Raw genomic sequence first — 15,995 nt, forward strand, 5'->3', positions numbered from 1 at the left:
AAGATCTGTTTGAGACTGTGCTCTTAGGGCAGGGTTTAGATGTAGGAGGTCAGGGGTTACCCACATTGAAGATCTGTTTGAGACTGTGTTCTTAGGGCAGGGTTTAGATGTAGGAGGTCAGGGGTTACCCACATTGAAGATCTGTTTGAGACTGTGTTCTTAGGGCAGGGTTTAGATGTAGGAGGTCAGGGGTTACCCACATTGAAGATCTGTTTGAGGCTGTGTTCTTAGGGCAGGGTTTAGATGTAGGAGGTCAGGGGTCACCCACATTGAAGATCTGTTTGAGACTGTGTTCTTAGGGCAGGGTTTAGATGTAGGAGGTCAGGGGTTACCCACATTGAAGATCTGTTTGAGACTGTGATCTTAGGGCAGGGTTTAGATGTAGGAGGTCAGGGGTTACCCACATTGAAGATCTGTTTGAGGCTGTGTTCTTAGGGCAGGGTTTAGATGTAGGAGGTCAGGGGTTACCCACATTGAAGATCTGTTTGAGACTGTGCTCTTAGGGCAGGGTTTAGATGTAGGAGGTCAGGGGTTACCCACATTGAAGATCTGTTTGAGGCTGTGTTCTTAGGGCAGGGTTTAGATGTAGGAGGTCAGGGGTTACCCACATTGAAGATCTGTTTGAGGCTGTGTTCTTAGGGCAGGGTTTAGATGTAGGAGGTCAGGGGTTACCCACATTGAAGATCTGTTTGAGACTGTGCTCTTAGGGCAGGGTTTAGATGTAGGAGGTCAGGGGTTACCCACATTGAAGATCTGTTTGAGGCTGTGTTCTTAGGGCAGGGTTTAGATGTAGGAGTTCAGGGGTCACCCACATTGAAGATCTGTTTGAGACTGTGCTCTTAGGGCAGGGTTTAGATGTAGGAGGTCAGGGGTTACCCACATTGAAGATCTGTTTGAGACTGTGCTCTTAGGGCAGGGTTTAGATGTAGGAGGTCAGGGGTTATCCACATTGAAGATCTGTTTGAGGCTGTGTTCTTAGGGCAGGGTTTAGATGTAGGAGTTCAGGGGTCACCCACATTGAAGATCTGTTTGAGACTGTGCTCTTAGGGCAGGGTTTAGATGTAGGAGGTCAGGGGTTACCCACATTGAAGATCTGTTTGAGACTGTATTCTTAGGGCAGGGTTTAGATGTAGGAGGTCAGGGGTTACCCACATTGAAGATCTGTTTGAGACTGTGTTCTTAGGGCAGGGTTTAGATGTAGGAGGTCAGGGGTTACCCACATTGAAGATCTGTTTGAGGCTGTGTTCGGAGGGAGTGGGCAGACACAGCATGCTGAAGTGGCGGATGAAACGAGGGGTCACCGGGTTACGGCCCCCTCCTGGCGGAGCGCAGGCCGCCGCGATCGTCATGTCCTGCAGAGAGAAAGAGAATGAGAGAGAAGAGGGGAGGAACGGAGGAGAGGGGGGTCGAAAGGAAGATTTGGCACAGAAAGAAGATTTCCTACCAACACATTTTCATATGTATTTAAACCCTCATATTTTCATATGTATTTAAAGCCTCATATTTTTCATTGATTTAGTCTTCTATCAATATTACATTTGACATTTAGTTTGAAGAACATCCACCCGGGTCAGAATTTTTAGCTGAGTTAAACTTCAGAGTGAAACCCTGTTTGGATTAGAAAATATTGACATGCCCTTGGTTCTGTATTCCCTTTGTGTGTGTGTGTGTGTGTGTGTGTGTGTGTGTGTGTGTGTGTGTGTGTGTGTGTGTGTGTGTGTGTGTGTGTGTGTGTGTGTGTGTGTCTGCATATGACCTTGTGTGACTACTCTGGTTGCTGTCTTGACATGGTTGTCTGTTGTCTGTCTGCATGTGGTGGAAACACATTTACACCCAGTACACGTTCAGATCTCAACAAGCAGAATAACTGATTTTCTGAAAGATTCACTTGCACACCCCCACACATCCACCCACACACACCCCCACACATCCACCCACACACACACCCCACACATCCACCCACACACACACCCCCACACATCCACCCACACACACCCCCAACACATCCACCCACACACACACCCCCACACATCCACCCACACACACACCCCCACACATCCACCCACACACACACCCCCACACATCCACCCACACACACACCCCCACACATCCACCCACACACACCCCCACACATCCACCCACACACACACCCCCACACATCCACCCACACACACCCCCACACATCCACCCACACACACACCCCCACACACACACCCCCACACATCCACCCACACACAACCCCACACATCCACCCACACACACACCCCCACACATCCACCCACACACACACCCCCACACATCCACCCACACACACCCCCCACACATCCACCACACACACACCCCCACACACACACCCCCACACATCCACCCACACACACAGCCCCACTGATCCACCCACCGCCACTGATCCATCCACCCCCACTCCCACACATCCACCCACCCCCACACATCCACCCACCCCCACACTTCCACCCACACACACACCACCCACCCATCCACCCACACACACACACACACACACCCACCCACCCCCACACATCCACCCACAACCACTGATCCACCCACTCCCACACATCCCCACCCCCACACATCCACACACCCCCACTGATCCACCCACTCCCACACATCCACCCAACCCCACACATCCACCCACACACACCCACCCACCCCAATCCACACATCCACCCACCCCACACATCCACCAACACCCACACCCCACTCATCCACCCACCCCCACACATCCACCCCCAACCACTGATCCACCCACCCCACACATCCACCCACACCCCACACATCCACCCACCCCCACACATCCACCCACCCTCACACATCCACCCACCCTCACACATCCACCCACCCCACACATCCACCCACCCCCACACATCCACCCACCCCACACATCCACCCACCCCACACACACACCCACAACCACTGATCCACCCACCCCCACACATCCACCCACAACCACTGATCCACCCACCCCCACACATCCACCCACAACCACTGATCCATCCACCCCCACACATCCACCCACCCCCACACACACACCCACAACCACTGATCCACCCACCCACCCCCACACATCCACCCACCCCCACACATCCACCGACCCTCACACATCCACCCACCCCCACACATCCACCCACCCTCACACATCCACCCACCCCACACATCCACCCACCCCCACACATCCACCCACCCCCACACATCCACCCACCCTCACACATCCACCCACCCCCACACATCCACCCACCCCCACACATCCACCCACCCCTCACATCCACCCACCCCCACACATCCACCCACCCTCACACATCCACCGACCCTCACACATCCACCCACCCCTCACATCCACCCACCCCCACACATCCACCCACCCCTCACAGATTAATTGGTCCCTAATACGTACAAATAGACCCTTTTAATGTGTGCTATTGGAAACAAATGACTGTGTGCTGACCATTCACAACAGTAACAAAGGACTAAAACAAACACATTGTACTGTAGCAGAATAATGGACCCTATCAGCTCCTGGACATGAGCCTCCAATCTACTATAGACCTCAGACCATCCCTCTGTCTGAATACTGAACAAGTCAAAGTATTCACTGACCAGCTCCTGGACATGAGCCTCCAATCTACTATAGACCTCAGACCATCCCTCTGTCTGAATACTGAACAAGTCAAAGTATTCACTGACCAGCTCCCGGACATGAGCCTCAATCTACTATAGACCTCAGACCATCCCTCTGTCTGAATACTGAACAAGTCAAAGTATTCACTGACCAGCTCCTGGACATGAGCCCAATCTACTATAGACCTCAGACCATCCCTCTGTCTGAATACTGAACAAGTCAAAGTATTCACTGACCAGCTGCTGGACATGAGCCTCCAATCTACTATAGACCTCAGACCATCCCTCTGTCTGAATACTGAACAAGTCAAAGTATTCACTGACCAGCTCCTGGACATGAGCCTCCAATCTACTATAGACCTCAGACCATCCCTCTGTCTGAATACTGAACAAGTCAAAGTATTCACTGACCAGCTCCTGGACATGAGCCTCCAATCTACTATAGACCTCAGACCATCCCTCTGTCTGAATACTGAACAAGTCAAAGTATTCACTGACCAGCTCCTGGACATGAGCCTCCAATCTACTATAGACCTCAGACCATCCCTCTGTCTGAATACTGAACAAGTCAAAGTATTCACTGACCAGCTCCTGGACATGAGCCTCCAATCTACTATAGACCTCAGACCATCCCTCTGTCTGAATACTGAACAAGTCAAAGTATTCACTGACCACAAACAAAAAGTCACTTCATTTTCTCAGACTAAAACCCCAGACTGGAGCAGAATAGACTAAATGTTTCACCTAATATCCTCTAGCCCAGACAAGATGAGACTGTCTACATATTAAACAACATTGTGTGTGTGTGTGTGTGTGTGTGTGTGTGTGTGTGTGTGTGTGTGTGTGTACCTGGATCTCCTTCCAGAAGAACTTCTCTCGGTCGTAGAAGCCGTGGAAGTCCTGGAACTGTCTGAGCAGTTCTATTGGAGGCTGGGAGCCGTAGGTGTCCAACTTAGGCATGTTCAGATCATCCACAAAGATCACTATCTTTCTGTTACCAGGAGCACCTGACATGAAGAGGAGGGAGGGAGGTATGGAGGCCATTAATAACACTTAGCGAAGTAGGCCTATCAGTTCATGTTACCAGGGTGATATTGTCTGGGTGATGTATAACCACCATGTCGTGCTAGGATGCCAACAACATATGGGCCCAGGACCGTGTTGGGGAAACCCTGTTCTCACACCTCTCCAATATCATTCCTGTGTCTCTTTCCTCTTCTGTCTCTCTCTCTCTCTCTCTCTCTCTCTGAATGTATTGCTAGTTACTGTATCTCTATCCCAATATTCCTCTCTCTCTCATCCAGAATGTATTGCTAGTTACTGTATCTCTATCCCAATATTCCTCTCTCTCTCAGAATGTATTGCTAGTTACTGTATCTCTATCCCAATATTCCTCTCTCTCTCTCTCATCCAGAATGTATTGCTAGTTACTGTATCTCTATCCCAATATTCCTCTCTCTCTCATCCAGAATGTATTGCTAGTTACTGTATCTCTATCCCAATATTCCTCTCTCGCTCACCAGAATGTATTGCTAGTTAATGTATCTCTATCCCAATATTCCTCTCTCTCTCAGAATGTATTGCTAGTTAATGTATCTCTATCCCAATATTCCTCTCTCTCTCATCCAGAATGTATTGCTAGTTACTGTATCTCTATCCCAATATTCCTCTCTCTCTCATCCAGAATGTATTGCTAGTTACTGTATCTCTATCCCAATATTCCTCTCTCTCATCCAGAATGTATTGCTAGTTACTGTATCTCTATCCCAATATTCCTCTCTCTGAGGAATGTATTGCTAGTTATGTATCTTATCCCAATATTCCTCCTCTCTCTCTCATCCAGAATGGGTTGTAGTTTGTATTCTATAACATAAAAATTAAATTAATATTCTATCCAGAATGGGTTGCTAGTTACTGTATCTCTATCCTAATATTCCTCTCTCTCTCACCAGAATGTATTGCTAGTTACTGTATCTCTATCCCAATATTCCTCTCTCTCTCTCATCCAGAATGTATTGCTAGTTACTGTATCTCTATCCCAATATTCATCTCTCTCTCATCCAGAATGTATTGCTAGTTACTGTATCTCTATCCCAATATTCCTCTCTCGCTCACCCAGAATGTATTGCTAGTTATTGTATCTCTATCCCAATATTCCTCTCTCTCTCTCTCTCACCCAGAATGTATTGCTAGATACTATATCTCTATCCCAATATTCCTCTCTCTCTCTCTTATCCAGAATGTATTGCTAGTTACTGTATCTCTATCCCAATATTCCTCTCTCTCTCATCCAGAATGTATTGCTAGTTACTGTATCTCTATCCCAATATTCCTCTCTCTCTCATCCAGAATGTATTGCTAGTTACTGTATCTCTATCCCAATATTCCTCTCTCTCTCTCACCCAGAATGTATTGCTAGATACTATATCTCTATCCCAATATTCCTCTCTCTCTCTCTCATCCAGAATGTATTGCTAGTTACTGTATCTCTATCCCAATATTCTCTTCTCTCTCTCACCCAGAATGTATTGCTAGATACTGTATCTCTATCCCAATATTCCTCTCTCTCTCTCTCCTCAGAATGTATTGCTAGTTACTGTATCTCTATCCCAATATTCCTCTCTCTCTTCAGAATGTATTGCTAGTTACTGTATCTCTATCCCAATATTCCTCTCTCTCTCATCCAGAATGTATTGCTAGTTACTGTATCTCTATCCCAATATTCCTCTCTCTCTCATCCAGAATGTATTGCTAGTTACTGTATCTCTATCCCAATATTCCTCTCTCTCTCTCACCCAGAATGTTCTTCCTCTTCTTCTCCAGTTTGGACTCGATCATCTCCTGTGTTCTGGCCGAGGTGGTCTGGGCTGAGAAGTTGATATAGACGGGAACATAGCCTCCCTTCTCCTGGACACTGTTCAGAAGACCACGGGCCACCACAGACTGACACACACACAGAGAGACAAGAGAACCCCTGAGGAAACACTTAGGAATGCATAGGGTTAACAGTGAGTGTTAGATTCATTCCATGATCAATGTGTATTTCTCCACAAGGTCCAGCTAATACAACTAGTAAGAGATGCCTCTGACAAGCAGTGGTGCAGGACAACAATATGGAATGTTGAAATATCAACATGTCAGAAGATATCGAAGGAACATTCTAGAGCAGTTTAGTTGTGTGTGTGTGTGTGTGTGTGTGTGTGTAAGCATACCTTTCCTACTCCGGTGATGCCGGTGAAGAGGACAGAGTGTCCTACAGACAGCAGTTTCTCCATCAGGTAGCCATAACGCACCGTGTCGGTGGTGGGAACCAACATCTCAAAGAAGGGCAGTTCCTTGTTGTACCTAAAGGAGGGGATGATCCTCTCCCACGGCTCCAGACGCTTGTGGTTGAAGTCCATGAACACACTCCACAGGTCCCCCGAGCTGGGCAGCTAACACACACACACACACACACACCACACAATATAGACAAATACAGTATTTACTGTCCCTAAGTCATACAGATCTAACAGGGTTGATAGTGATAATGTTTAATATATTCTAACACTGGAAATGTCATGATGGAAGCAGGCAGACAAAGCCATGTCTGGATGTAACAGTTTGGTGGTCAGAACACCATTAAAGGGTGCAGGCCTGTGTGTCTCTATGTTAAGGTAACTGATGCCTGGAGAAGCCTGTGCTCTTAGCTGTTGACTGTGTTTTCACCGCCCTGCACATGTGTTCTGTTTCCCCCTGCAGTGTGTGAGAGTTTGTGTTCCGTTCCCCCCCCCTGCAGTGTGTGAGAGTTTGTGTGTAGTGTTTGTCCCCCTGGACTTGGTGTCCTGCTGTTCGAGGTGTGTGGGTGCATGTGGTTTGTTTACTGTCAGCGAGAGCCAACCTGGCACACATATCATTACAGACACACAGGGATATGAATGTGTACACAATGCCCCCTAACTCCACAGTAGACAGGAATATGAATGGGTACATACTGGCCCCTAACGCCACAGTAGACAGGAATATGAATGTGTCCATAATGGCCCCTAACTCCACAGTAGACAGGAATATGAATGGGTACATAATGGCCCCTAACTCCACAGTAGACAGGAATATGAATGTGTACATAATGGCCCCTAACTCCACAGTAGACAGGAATATGAATGTGTACATAATGGCCCCTAACTCCACAGTAGACAGGAATATGAATGGGTCCATAATGGCCCCCTAACTCCACAGTAGACAGGAATATGAATGGGTACATAATGGCCCCTAACTCCACAGAAGACAGGAATATGAATGGGTCCATAATGGCCCCTAACTCCACAGTAGACAGGAATATGAATGGGTACATAATGGCCCCTAACTCCACAGAAGACAGGGAGTATGAATGGGTACATAATGGCCACTAACTCCACAGTAGACAGGAATATGAATGGGTCCATAATGGCCCCTAACTCCACAGTAGACAGGAATATGAATGTGTACACAATGGCCCCTAACTCCACAGTAGACAGGAATATGAATGGGTACATAATGGCCCCTAACTCCACAGTGGACAGGAATATGAATGGGTACATAATGGCCCCTAACTCCACAGTAGACAGGAATATGAATGGGTCCATAATGGCCCCTAACTCCACAGTAGACAGGAATATGAATGGGTACATAATGGCCCCTAACTCCACAGTAGACAGGAATATGAATGTGTACATAATGGCCCCTAACTCCACAGTAGACAGGAATATGAATGGGTACATAATGGCCCCCTAACTCCACAGTAGACAGAGCGACAGTCGCCTCAGGTTCTCTGAGCTGCACATTAGTTATCCCCAGAGACAGACTACACCAGCCTTGTGTTGGTGTCTGGGGGTGTGTGTGCATGCATGTTTAGATCCTCCAGGACAAATCATCTTTGTTAGTTTTGGACCGTAACACATTCAGCCTTCATCCTTTCTCTCTCACACTCTCTCACTCCACTAACAGGTAAATGATGCATATTCTACTCCTCCACAGACTCACTCAAGGAATACAACATTATATCCATCATTACACTGTTACAACCCAGCGGGCACTTCCAGAAGAGGAAAGTAGAGAGTTTCTATTGGATATCATTACTGTGATACCAACCAATGGCAACCATAGTCTCCATTGATGGCATGATGAAATACATTGAAAGTTCTCTGCAGATATATGAAATCTACTTCTCTTCCAGCCTCTTTCACCTGCTGTCCTTATTGCTGAGGGGACAGACAGAGGTGTTCCTACCGATACCTTTAGAGATGCTAATTTCAACATGTCCATATCCATCTACTAAAACGGCATGCCTTTACAGCACATGTTTTTGTTGCATATATCCAATTGATAAAAACAACTGAATACACTTACATGGTAGCAGTCTTCGTCAGATATTCATAATTGGTAGCAGTCTACATATTGAATTGATTGCACAGGTAAGGGCTCTATTTGATTTTAAACCCTTTCAGAGGACTTAAAGAGTGACTGAACGCACCGATTCAGCAAGTGTTTTTCTGTTGCTCATTAAGAAAAATGTCAGTCTTGGAGGTGTGGTTTGATGTGGCAGTTACTGATGTTTGTCCCCCATAGGACACCATAAAAACAAAGCCAGTATCACTTCCTAAAAAGAGTCAGAATGAATTTAAGATAACTCAAGAAATCTGTCATTAATTTTGACGTTTTTGGCAAGGAGCATTTAGTCATGCAAGTTTACATCTAGCTAAGGTGTTGGATGCAGTAGGATATTTATCAATACATCTAGCTAAGGTGTTAGGTGCAGTAGGATATTTATCAATACATCTAGCTAAGGTGTTTGATGCAGTAGGATATTTATCAATACATCTAGCTAAGGTGTTGGGTACAGTAGGATATTTATCAATACATCTAGCTAAGGTGTTGGGTGCAGTAGGATATTTATCAATACATCTAGCTAAGGTGTTTGATGCAGTAGGATATTTATCAATACAACTAGCTAAGGTGTTTGATGCAGTACTTCACAAGTTAAAAAAATGTGTGACGTGTTGTCTTGTGCAAACAAAGTCCGACGCGCTGTGCTACTGGGCAGGACTGTCTCAAAGCTGTTTATCCTGTGGTAGAGGGCAGCTGTTTATCCTGTGGTAGAGGGCAGCTGTTTATCCTGTGGTAGAGGGCAGCTGTTTATCCTGTGATAATGGGTAGCTGTTTATCCTGTGGTAGTGGGCAGCTGTTTATCCTGTGGTAGAGGGCAGCTGTTTATCCTGTGGTAGTGGGCAGCTGTTTATCCTGTGGTAGAGGGCAGCTGTTTATCCTGTGGTAGTGGGCAGCTGTTTATCCTGTGGTAGTGGGCAGCTGTTTATCCTGTGGTAGAGGGCAGCTGTTTATCCTGTGGTAGTGTGCAGCTGTTTATCCTGTGGTAGTGGGCAGCTGTATCACTTTATCCTGTGGTAGTGGGCAGCTGTTTATCCTGTGGTAGAGGGCAGCTGTTTATCCTGTGGTAGTGGGCAGCTGTTTATCCTGTGGCAGTGGGCAGCTGTTTATCCTGTGGTAGTGGGCAGCTGTTTATCCTGTGGTAGTGGTCAAGTGGCATTGTGGAAATCCAAATAAATGTTTTGACTAATGTCGATGTCACATATGCAGTTTTTAACCGAGAGAAGTTGGTTCTCGAGTTCAGTTCGGCTTAAAGAGAAAATTCTAGCCAGGCAGAAAGGGTCTGGTCCTAGTTCTTGCCCATGGCGTTTCAGATAAGAAAATCTAACCTTAGAAGGAAACAGGACAGAATCCCCATTCCCCAGTTACACCTCTGTAGCATGCTAATACTAGCTAGCACCTGGCGACGAGTGTTGGCCTTCAGTAATATGTATGGCAGCCTGGGCAGGTTATGTGGGACCCTGGTAATAGATAAAGCTTTGAACAGGTCTGGAAATGCAGGGTCTTTTTAAATGCAGTCCTCTGATGGTATGGAATAGAAAACAGTATATAGTGTGTGTGTCTCTCCCCCTGTGTGTGTGATAAGCATGCTATGGTGTAGATGATGAATCTGACAATAATGATGATGATGATTATAATTCTGACTATAATGATGATGATTATAATTCTGACTATAATGATGATGATGATTATAATTCTGACTACAATGATAATGATGATTATAATTCGGACTATAATGATGATGATTATAATTCGGACTATAATGATGATGATTATAATTCGGACTATAATGATGATGATGATTATAATTCTGACTACAATGATAATGATGATTATAATTCTGACTATAATGATGATGATTATAATTTGACTATAAGATGATGATGATTATAATTCTGACTATAATGATGATGATTATAATTCGGACTATAATGATGATGATTATAATTCTGACTATAATGATGATGATGATTATAATTCTGACTACAATGATAATGATGATTATAATTCTGACTATAATGATGACGATTATAATTCTGACTATAATGATGACGATTATAATTCTGACTATAATGATGACGATTATAATTCTGACTATAATGATGATGATTATAATTCTGACTATAATGATGATGATTATAATTCTGACTATAATGATGATGATTATAATTCTGACTATAATGATGATGATGATTATAATTCTGACTACAATGATAATGATGATTATAATTCTGACTATAATGATGACGATTATAATTCGGACTATAATGATGATGATTATAATTCTGACTATAATGAGGATGATGATTACAATTCGGACTATAATGACTATAATTCTGACTATAATGATGATTATAATTCTGGAATATTCCAAGCTGTTTAAAGGCACAGTCAACTTAGTGTATGTAAACTTCTGACCCACTGGAATTGTGATACAGTGAATTATAAGGGAAATAATCTGTCTGCAAACAATTGTTGTAAAAATTACTTGGGTTGTGCAAAAAGTAGATGTCCTAACCGACTTGCCAAAACTATAGGTTGTTAACAAGAAATGTGTGGAGTGGATGAAAAACGAGTGTTAATGACTCCAACCTAAGTGTATGTAAACTTCCCACTTCAACTGTAATTATTCTGACTATGATGATGATTATAATGATGATGATTTTGACTATAATGACGGTGATGAAGGCCCCACTAACCTTGGCGTCATTATTGTCTTCAAACTGTTGTCTGACGAAGCTGTCGAAGGCATCCCAGTGGCTGTCAGTCAGGTTACCCCCCACAGACCACAGGTAGCAAAACACAAACGTCTGACACAACACACTGTTCAGGTGCTTAGCTTCCTAGACACACACACACACACAGACACACACAGACACACACACACACACACACACACACACACACACACACACACACACACACACACACACACACACACACACACACACACACACACACAGATGGAGCTGTACTTAATAAGCGGTGGTCAATATACCATGGCTAAGGGCTGTTCTTAAGCACGACGCAACGTGGAGTGCCTGGATACAGCCCTTAGCCGTGGTATATTGGTCATATACCACAAACCCCCGAGGTGCCTTATTGCTATTATAAACTGGTTAACAAAGTAATTAAAGAAGTAAAAATAAATGTTTTGTCATACCCGTGGTATACGGTCTGATATACCCCGTCTGTCAGCCAATCAGATTTCAGGGCTAGAACAACCCAGTTTATAAATGTGTATAATGACTGGTTAATATGTGGTTGTGGTCATGCTGCGTTCTAGTAACATTTAGCCTACCATCTTGAGATCTGGTCTTCCGTCTCCCAGCAGCAGCGCTCCAACAGGCAGCAGAGGGTAGTGACCTTACTGATGTCAACCTGGCCCATGGCCTGGACACAACGCTTCCACACAAACTGAAGACCCTTCTCCACGTACTGCTCAAACAACGCCAACAGGTACACACACACCGCTTCAGGGAGCTGGGGGGGGAGAGTGGGAGGGAATGGAGGAGGTGGAAGGGAGAGGAGGATAGGGGGAGGGAGAGACAGCAACAGAGAGGGCAGAGAGAGTGAGAAGCAGGGCAATTTAAATGTATGATCAGGACATCAAGGAAAAAGAGGTAAAAGTTGGCTTTTGAATTAAGATAAAGATCCATGTCAAACAATCAATCGATAGAGAGTTATCAAGATAAATCATCTGTCAGCTATAACATCAGACACCACAGCAGATAAAACCCATCTCTGACAACACTGTAGGTCTGTATCATCTGTCAGCTATAACATCAGAAACCACAGCAGATAAAACCCATCTCTGACAACACTGTAGGTCTGTATCATCTGTCAGCTATAACATCAGAAACCACAGCAGATAAAACCCATCTGACAACACTGTAGGTCTGTATCATCTGTCAGCTATAACATCAGAAACCACAGCAGATAAAACCCATCTCTGACAACACTGTAGGTCTGTATCATCTGTCAGCTATAACATCAGAAACCACAGCAGATAAAACCCATCTGACAACACTGTAGGTCTGTATCATCTGTCAGCTATAACATCAGAAACCACAGCAGATAAAACCCATTCTGACAACACTGTAGGTCTGTATCATCTGTCAGCTATAACATCAGAAACCACAGCAGATAAAACCCATCTGACAACACTGTAGGTCTGTATCATCTGTCAGCTATAACATCAGAAACCACAGCAGATAAAACCCACTCTGACAACACTGTAGGTCTGTATCATCTGTCAGCTATAACATCAGAAACCACAGCAGATAAAACCCATCTCTGACAACACTGTAGGTCTGTATCATCTGTCAGCTATAACATCAGAAACCACAGCAGATAAAACCCATCTCTGACAACACTGTAGGTCTGTATCATCTGTCAGCTATAACATCAGAAACCACAGCAGATAAAACCCATTCTGACAACACTGTAGGTCTGTATCATCTGTCAGCTATAACATCAGAAACCACAGCAGATAAAACCCATCTCTGACAACACTGTAGGTCTGTATCATCTGTCAGCTATAACATCAGAAACCACAGCAGATAAAACCCATCTGACAACACTGTAGGTCTGTATCATCTGTCAGCTATAACATCAGAAACCACAGCAGATAAAACCCATCTGACAACACTGTAGGTCTGTATCATCTGTCAGCTATAACATCAGAAACCACAGCAGATAAAACCCATCTGACAACACTGTAGGTCTGTATCATCTGTCAGCTATAACATCAGAAACCACAGCAGATAAAACCCATCTGACAACACTGTAGGTCTGTATCATCTGTCAGCTATAACATCAGAAACCACAGCAGATAAAACCCATTCTGACAACACTGTAGGTCTGTATCATCTGTCAGCTATAACATCAGAAACCACAGCAGATAAAACCCATCTGACAACACTGTAGGTCTGTATCATCTGTCAGCTATAACATCAGAAACCACAGCAGATAAAACCCATCTCTGACAACACTGTAGGTCTGTATCATCTGTCAGCTATAACATCAGAAACCACAGCAGATAAAACCCATCTGACAACACTGTAGGTCTGTATCATCTGTCAGCTATAACATCAGAAACCACAGCAGATAAAACCCATCTCTGACAACACTGTAGGTCTGTATCATCTGTCAGCTATAACATCAGAAACCACAGCAGATAAAACCCATCTGACAACACTGTAGGTCTGTATCATCTGTCAGCTATAACATCAGAAACCACAGCAGATAAAACCCATCTGACAACACTGTAGGTCTGTATCATCTGTCAGCTATAACATCAGAAACCACAGCAGATAAAACCCATCTGACAACACTGTAGGTCTGTATCATCTGTCAGCTATAACATCAGAAACCACAGCAGATAAAACCCATCTCTGACAACACTGTAGGTCTGTATCATCTGTCAGCTATAACATCAGAAACCACAGCAGATAAAACCCATCTGACAACACTGTAGGTCTGTATCATCTGTCAGCTATAACATCAGAAACCACAGCAGATAAAACCCATTCTGACAACACTGTAGGTCTGTATCATCTGTCAGCTATAACATCAGAAACCACAGCAGATAAAACCCATCTCTGACAACACTGTAGGTCTGTATCATCTGTCAGCTATAACATCAGAAACCACAGCAGATAAAACCCATTCTGACAACACTGTAGGTCTGTATCATCTGTCAGCTATAACATCAGAAACCACAGCAGATAAAACCCATCTCTGACAACACTGTAGGTCTGTATCATCTGTCAGCTATAACATCAGAAACCACAGCAGATAAAACCCATCTGACAACACTGTAGGTCTGTATCATCTGTCAGCTATAACATCAGAAACCACAGCAGATAAAACCCATCTGACAACACTGTAGGTCTGTATCATCTGTCAGCTATAACATCAGAAACCACAGCAGATAAAACCCATTCTGACAACACTGTAGGTCTGTATCATCTGTCAGCTATAACATCAGAAACCACAGCAGATAAAACCCATTCTGACAACACTGTAGGTCTGTATCATCTGTCAGCTATAACATCAGAAACCACAGCAGATAAAACCCATCTCTGACAACACTGTAGGTCTGTATCATCTGTCAGCTATAACATCAGAAACCACAGCAGATAAAACCCATCTCTGACAACACTGTAGGTCTGTATCATCTGTCAGCTATAACATCAGAAACCACAGCAGATAAAACCCATCTGACAACACTGTAGGTCTGTATCATCTGTCAGCTATAACATCAGAAACCACAGCAGATAAAACCCATCTCTGACAACACTGTAGGTCTGTATCATCTGTCAGCTATAACATCAGAAACCACAGCAGATAAAACCCATCTCTGACAACACTGTAGGTCTGTATCATCTGTCAGCTATAACATCAGAAACCACAGCAGATAAAACCCATTCTGACAACACTGTAGGTCTGTATCATCTGTCAGCTATAACATCAGAAACCACAGCAGATAAAACCCATCTGACAACACTGTAGGTCTGTATCATCTGTCAGCTATAACATCAGAAACCACAGCAGATAAAACCCATCTGACAACACTGTAGGTCTGTATCATCTGTCAGCTATAACATCAGAAACCACAGCAGATAAAACCCATCTCTGACAACACTGTAGGTCTGTATCATCTGTCAGCTATAACATCAGAAACCACAGCAGATAAAACCCATCTGACAACACTGTAGGTCTGTATCATCTGTCAGCTATAACATCAGAAACCACAGCAGATAAAACCCATCTGACAACACTGTAGGTCTGTATCATCTGTCAGCTATAACATCAGAAACCACAGCAGATAAAACCCATCTGACAACACTGTAGGTCTGTATCATCTGTCAGCTATAACATCAGAAACCACAGCAGATAAAACCCATCTGACAACACTGTAGGTCTGTATCATCTGTCAGCTATAACATCAGAAA

General features: G+C 44.3%; 1 protein-coding gene across 1 annotated transcript in view; it reads right to left on the minus strand.

The window, feature by feature from the left end:
- LOC106597004 (dynein axonemal heavy chain 6-like) overlaps window positions 1-15,995 on the minus strand; it is a gene marked incomplete at its 3' end in the record, with an annotated part of 114,558 nt that overhangs the window by 9,930 nt on the left and 88,633 nt on the right. The window contains 7 exon segments of the mRNA XM_045713651.1: window positions 1,221-1,352; window positions 4,483-4,640; window positions 6,429-6,576; window positions 6,846-7,067; window positions 11,736-11,879; window positions 12,338-12,375; window positions 12,378-12,519. Coding sequence (XP_045569607.1) covers window positions 1,221-1,352; window positions 4,483-4,640; window positions 6,429-6,576; window positions 6,846-7,067; window positions 11,736-11,879; window positions 12,338-12,375; window positions 12,378-12,519 — 984 coding nt within the window.

The sequence above is a fragment of the Salmo salar genome, unplaced genomic scaffold, assembly GCF_905237065.1.
Source record: "Salmo salar unplaced genomic scaffold, Ssal_v3.1, whole genome shotgun sequence".
NCBI classification, from domain to species: Eukaryota; Metazoa; Chordata; class Actinopteri; order Salmoniformes; family Salmonidae; genus Salmo; species Salmo salar.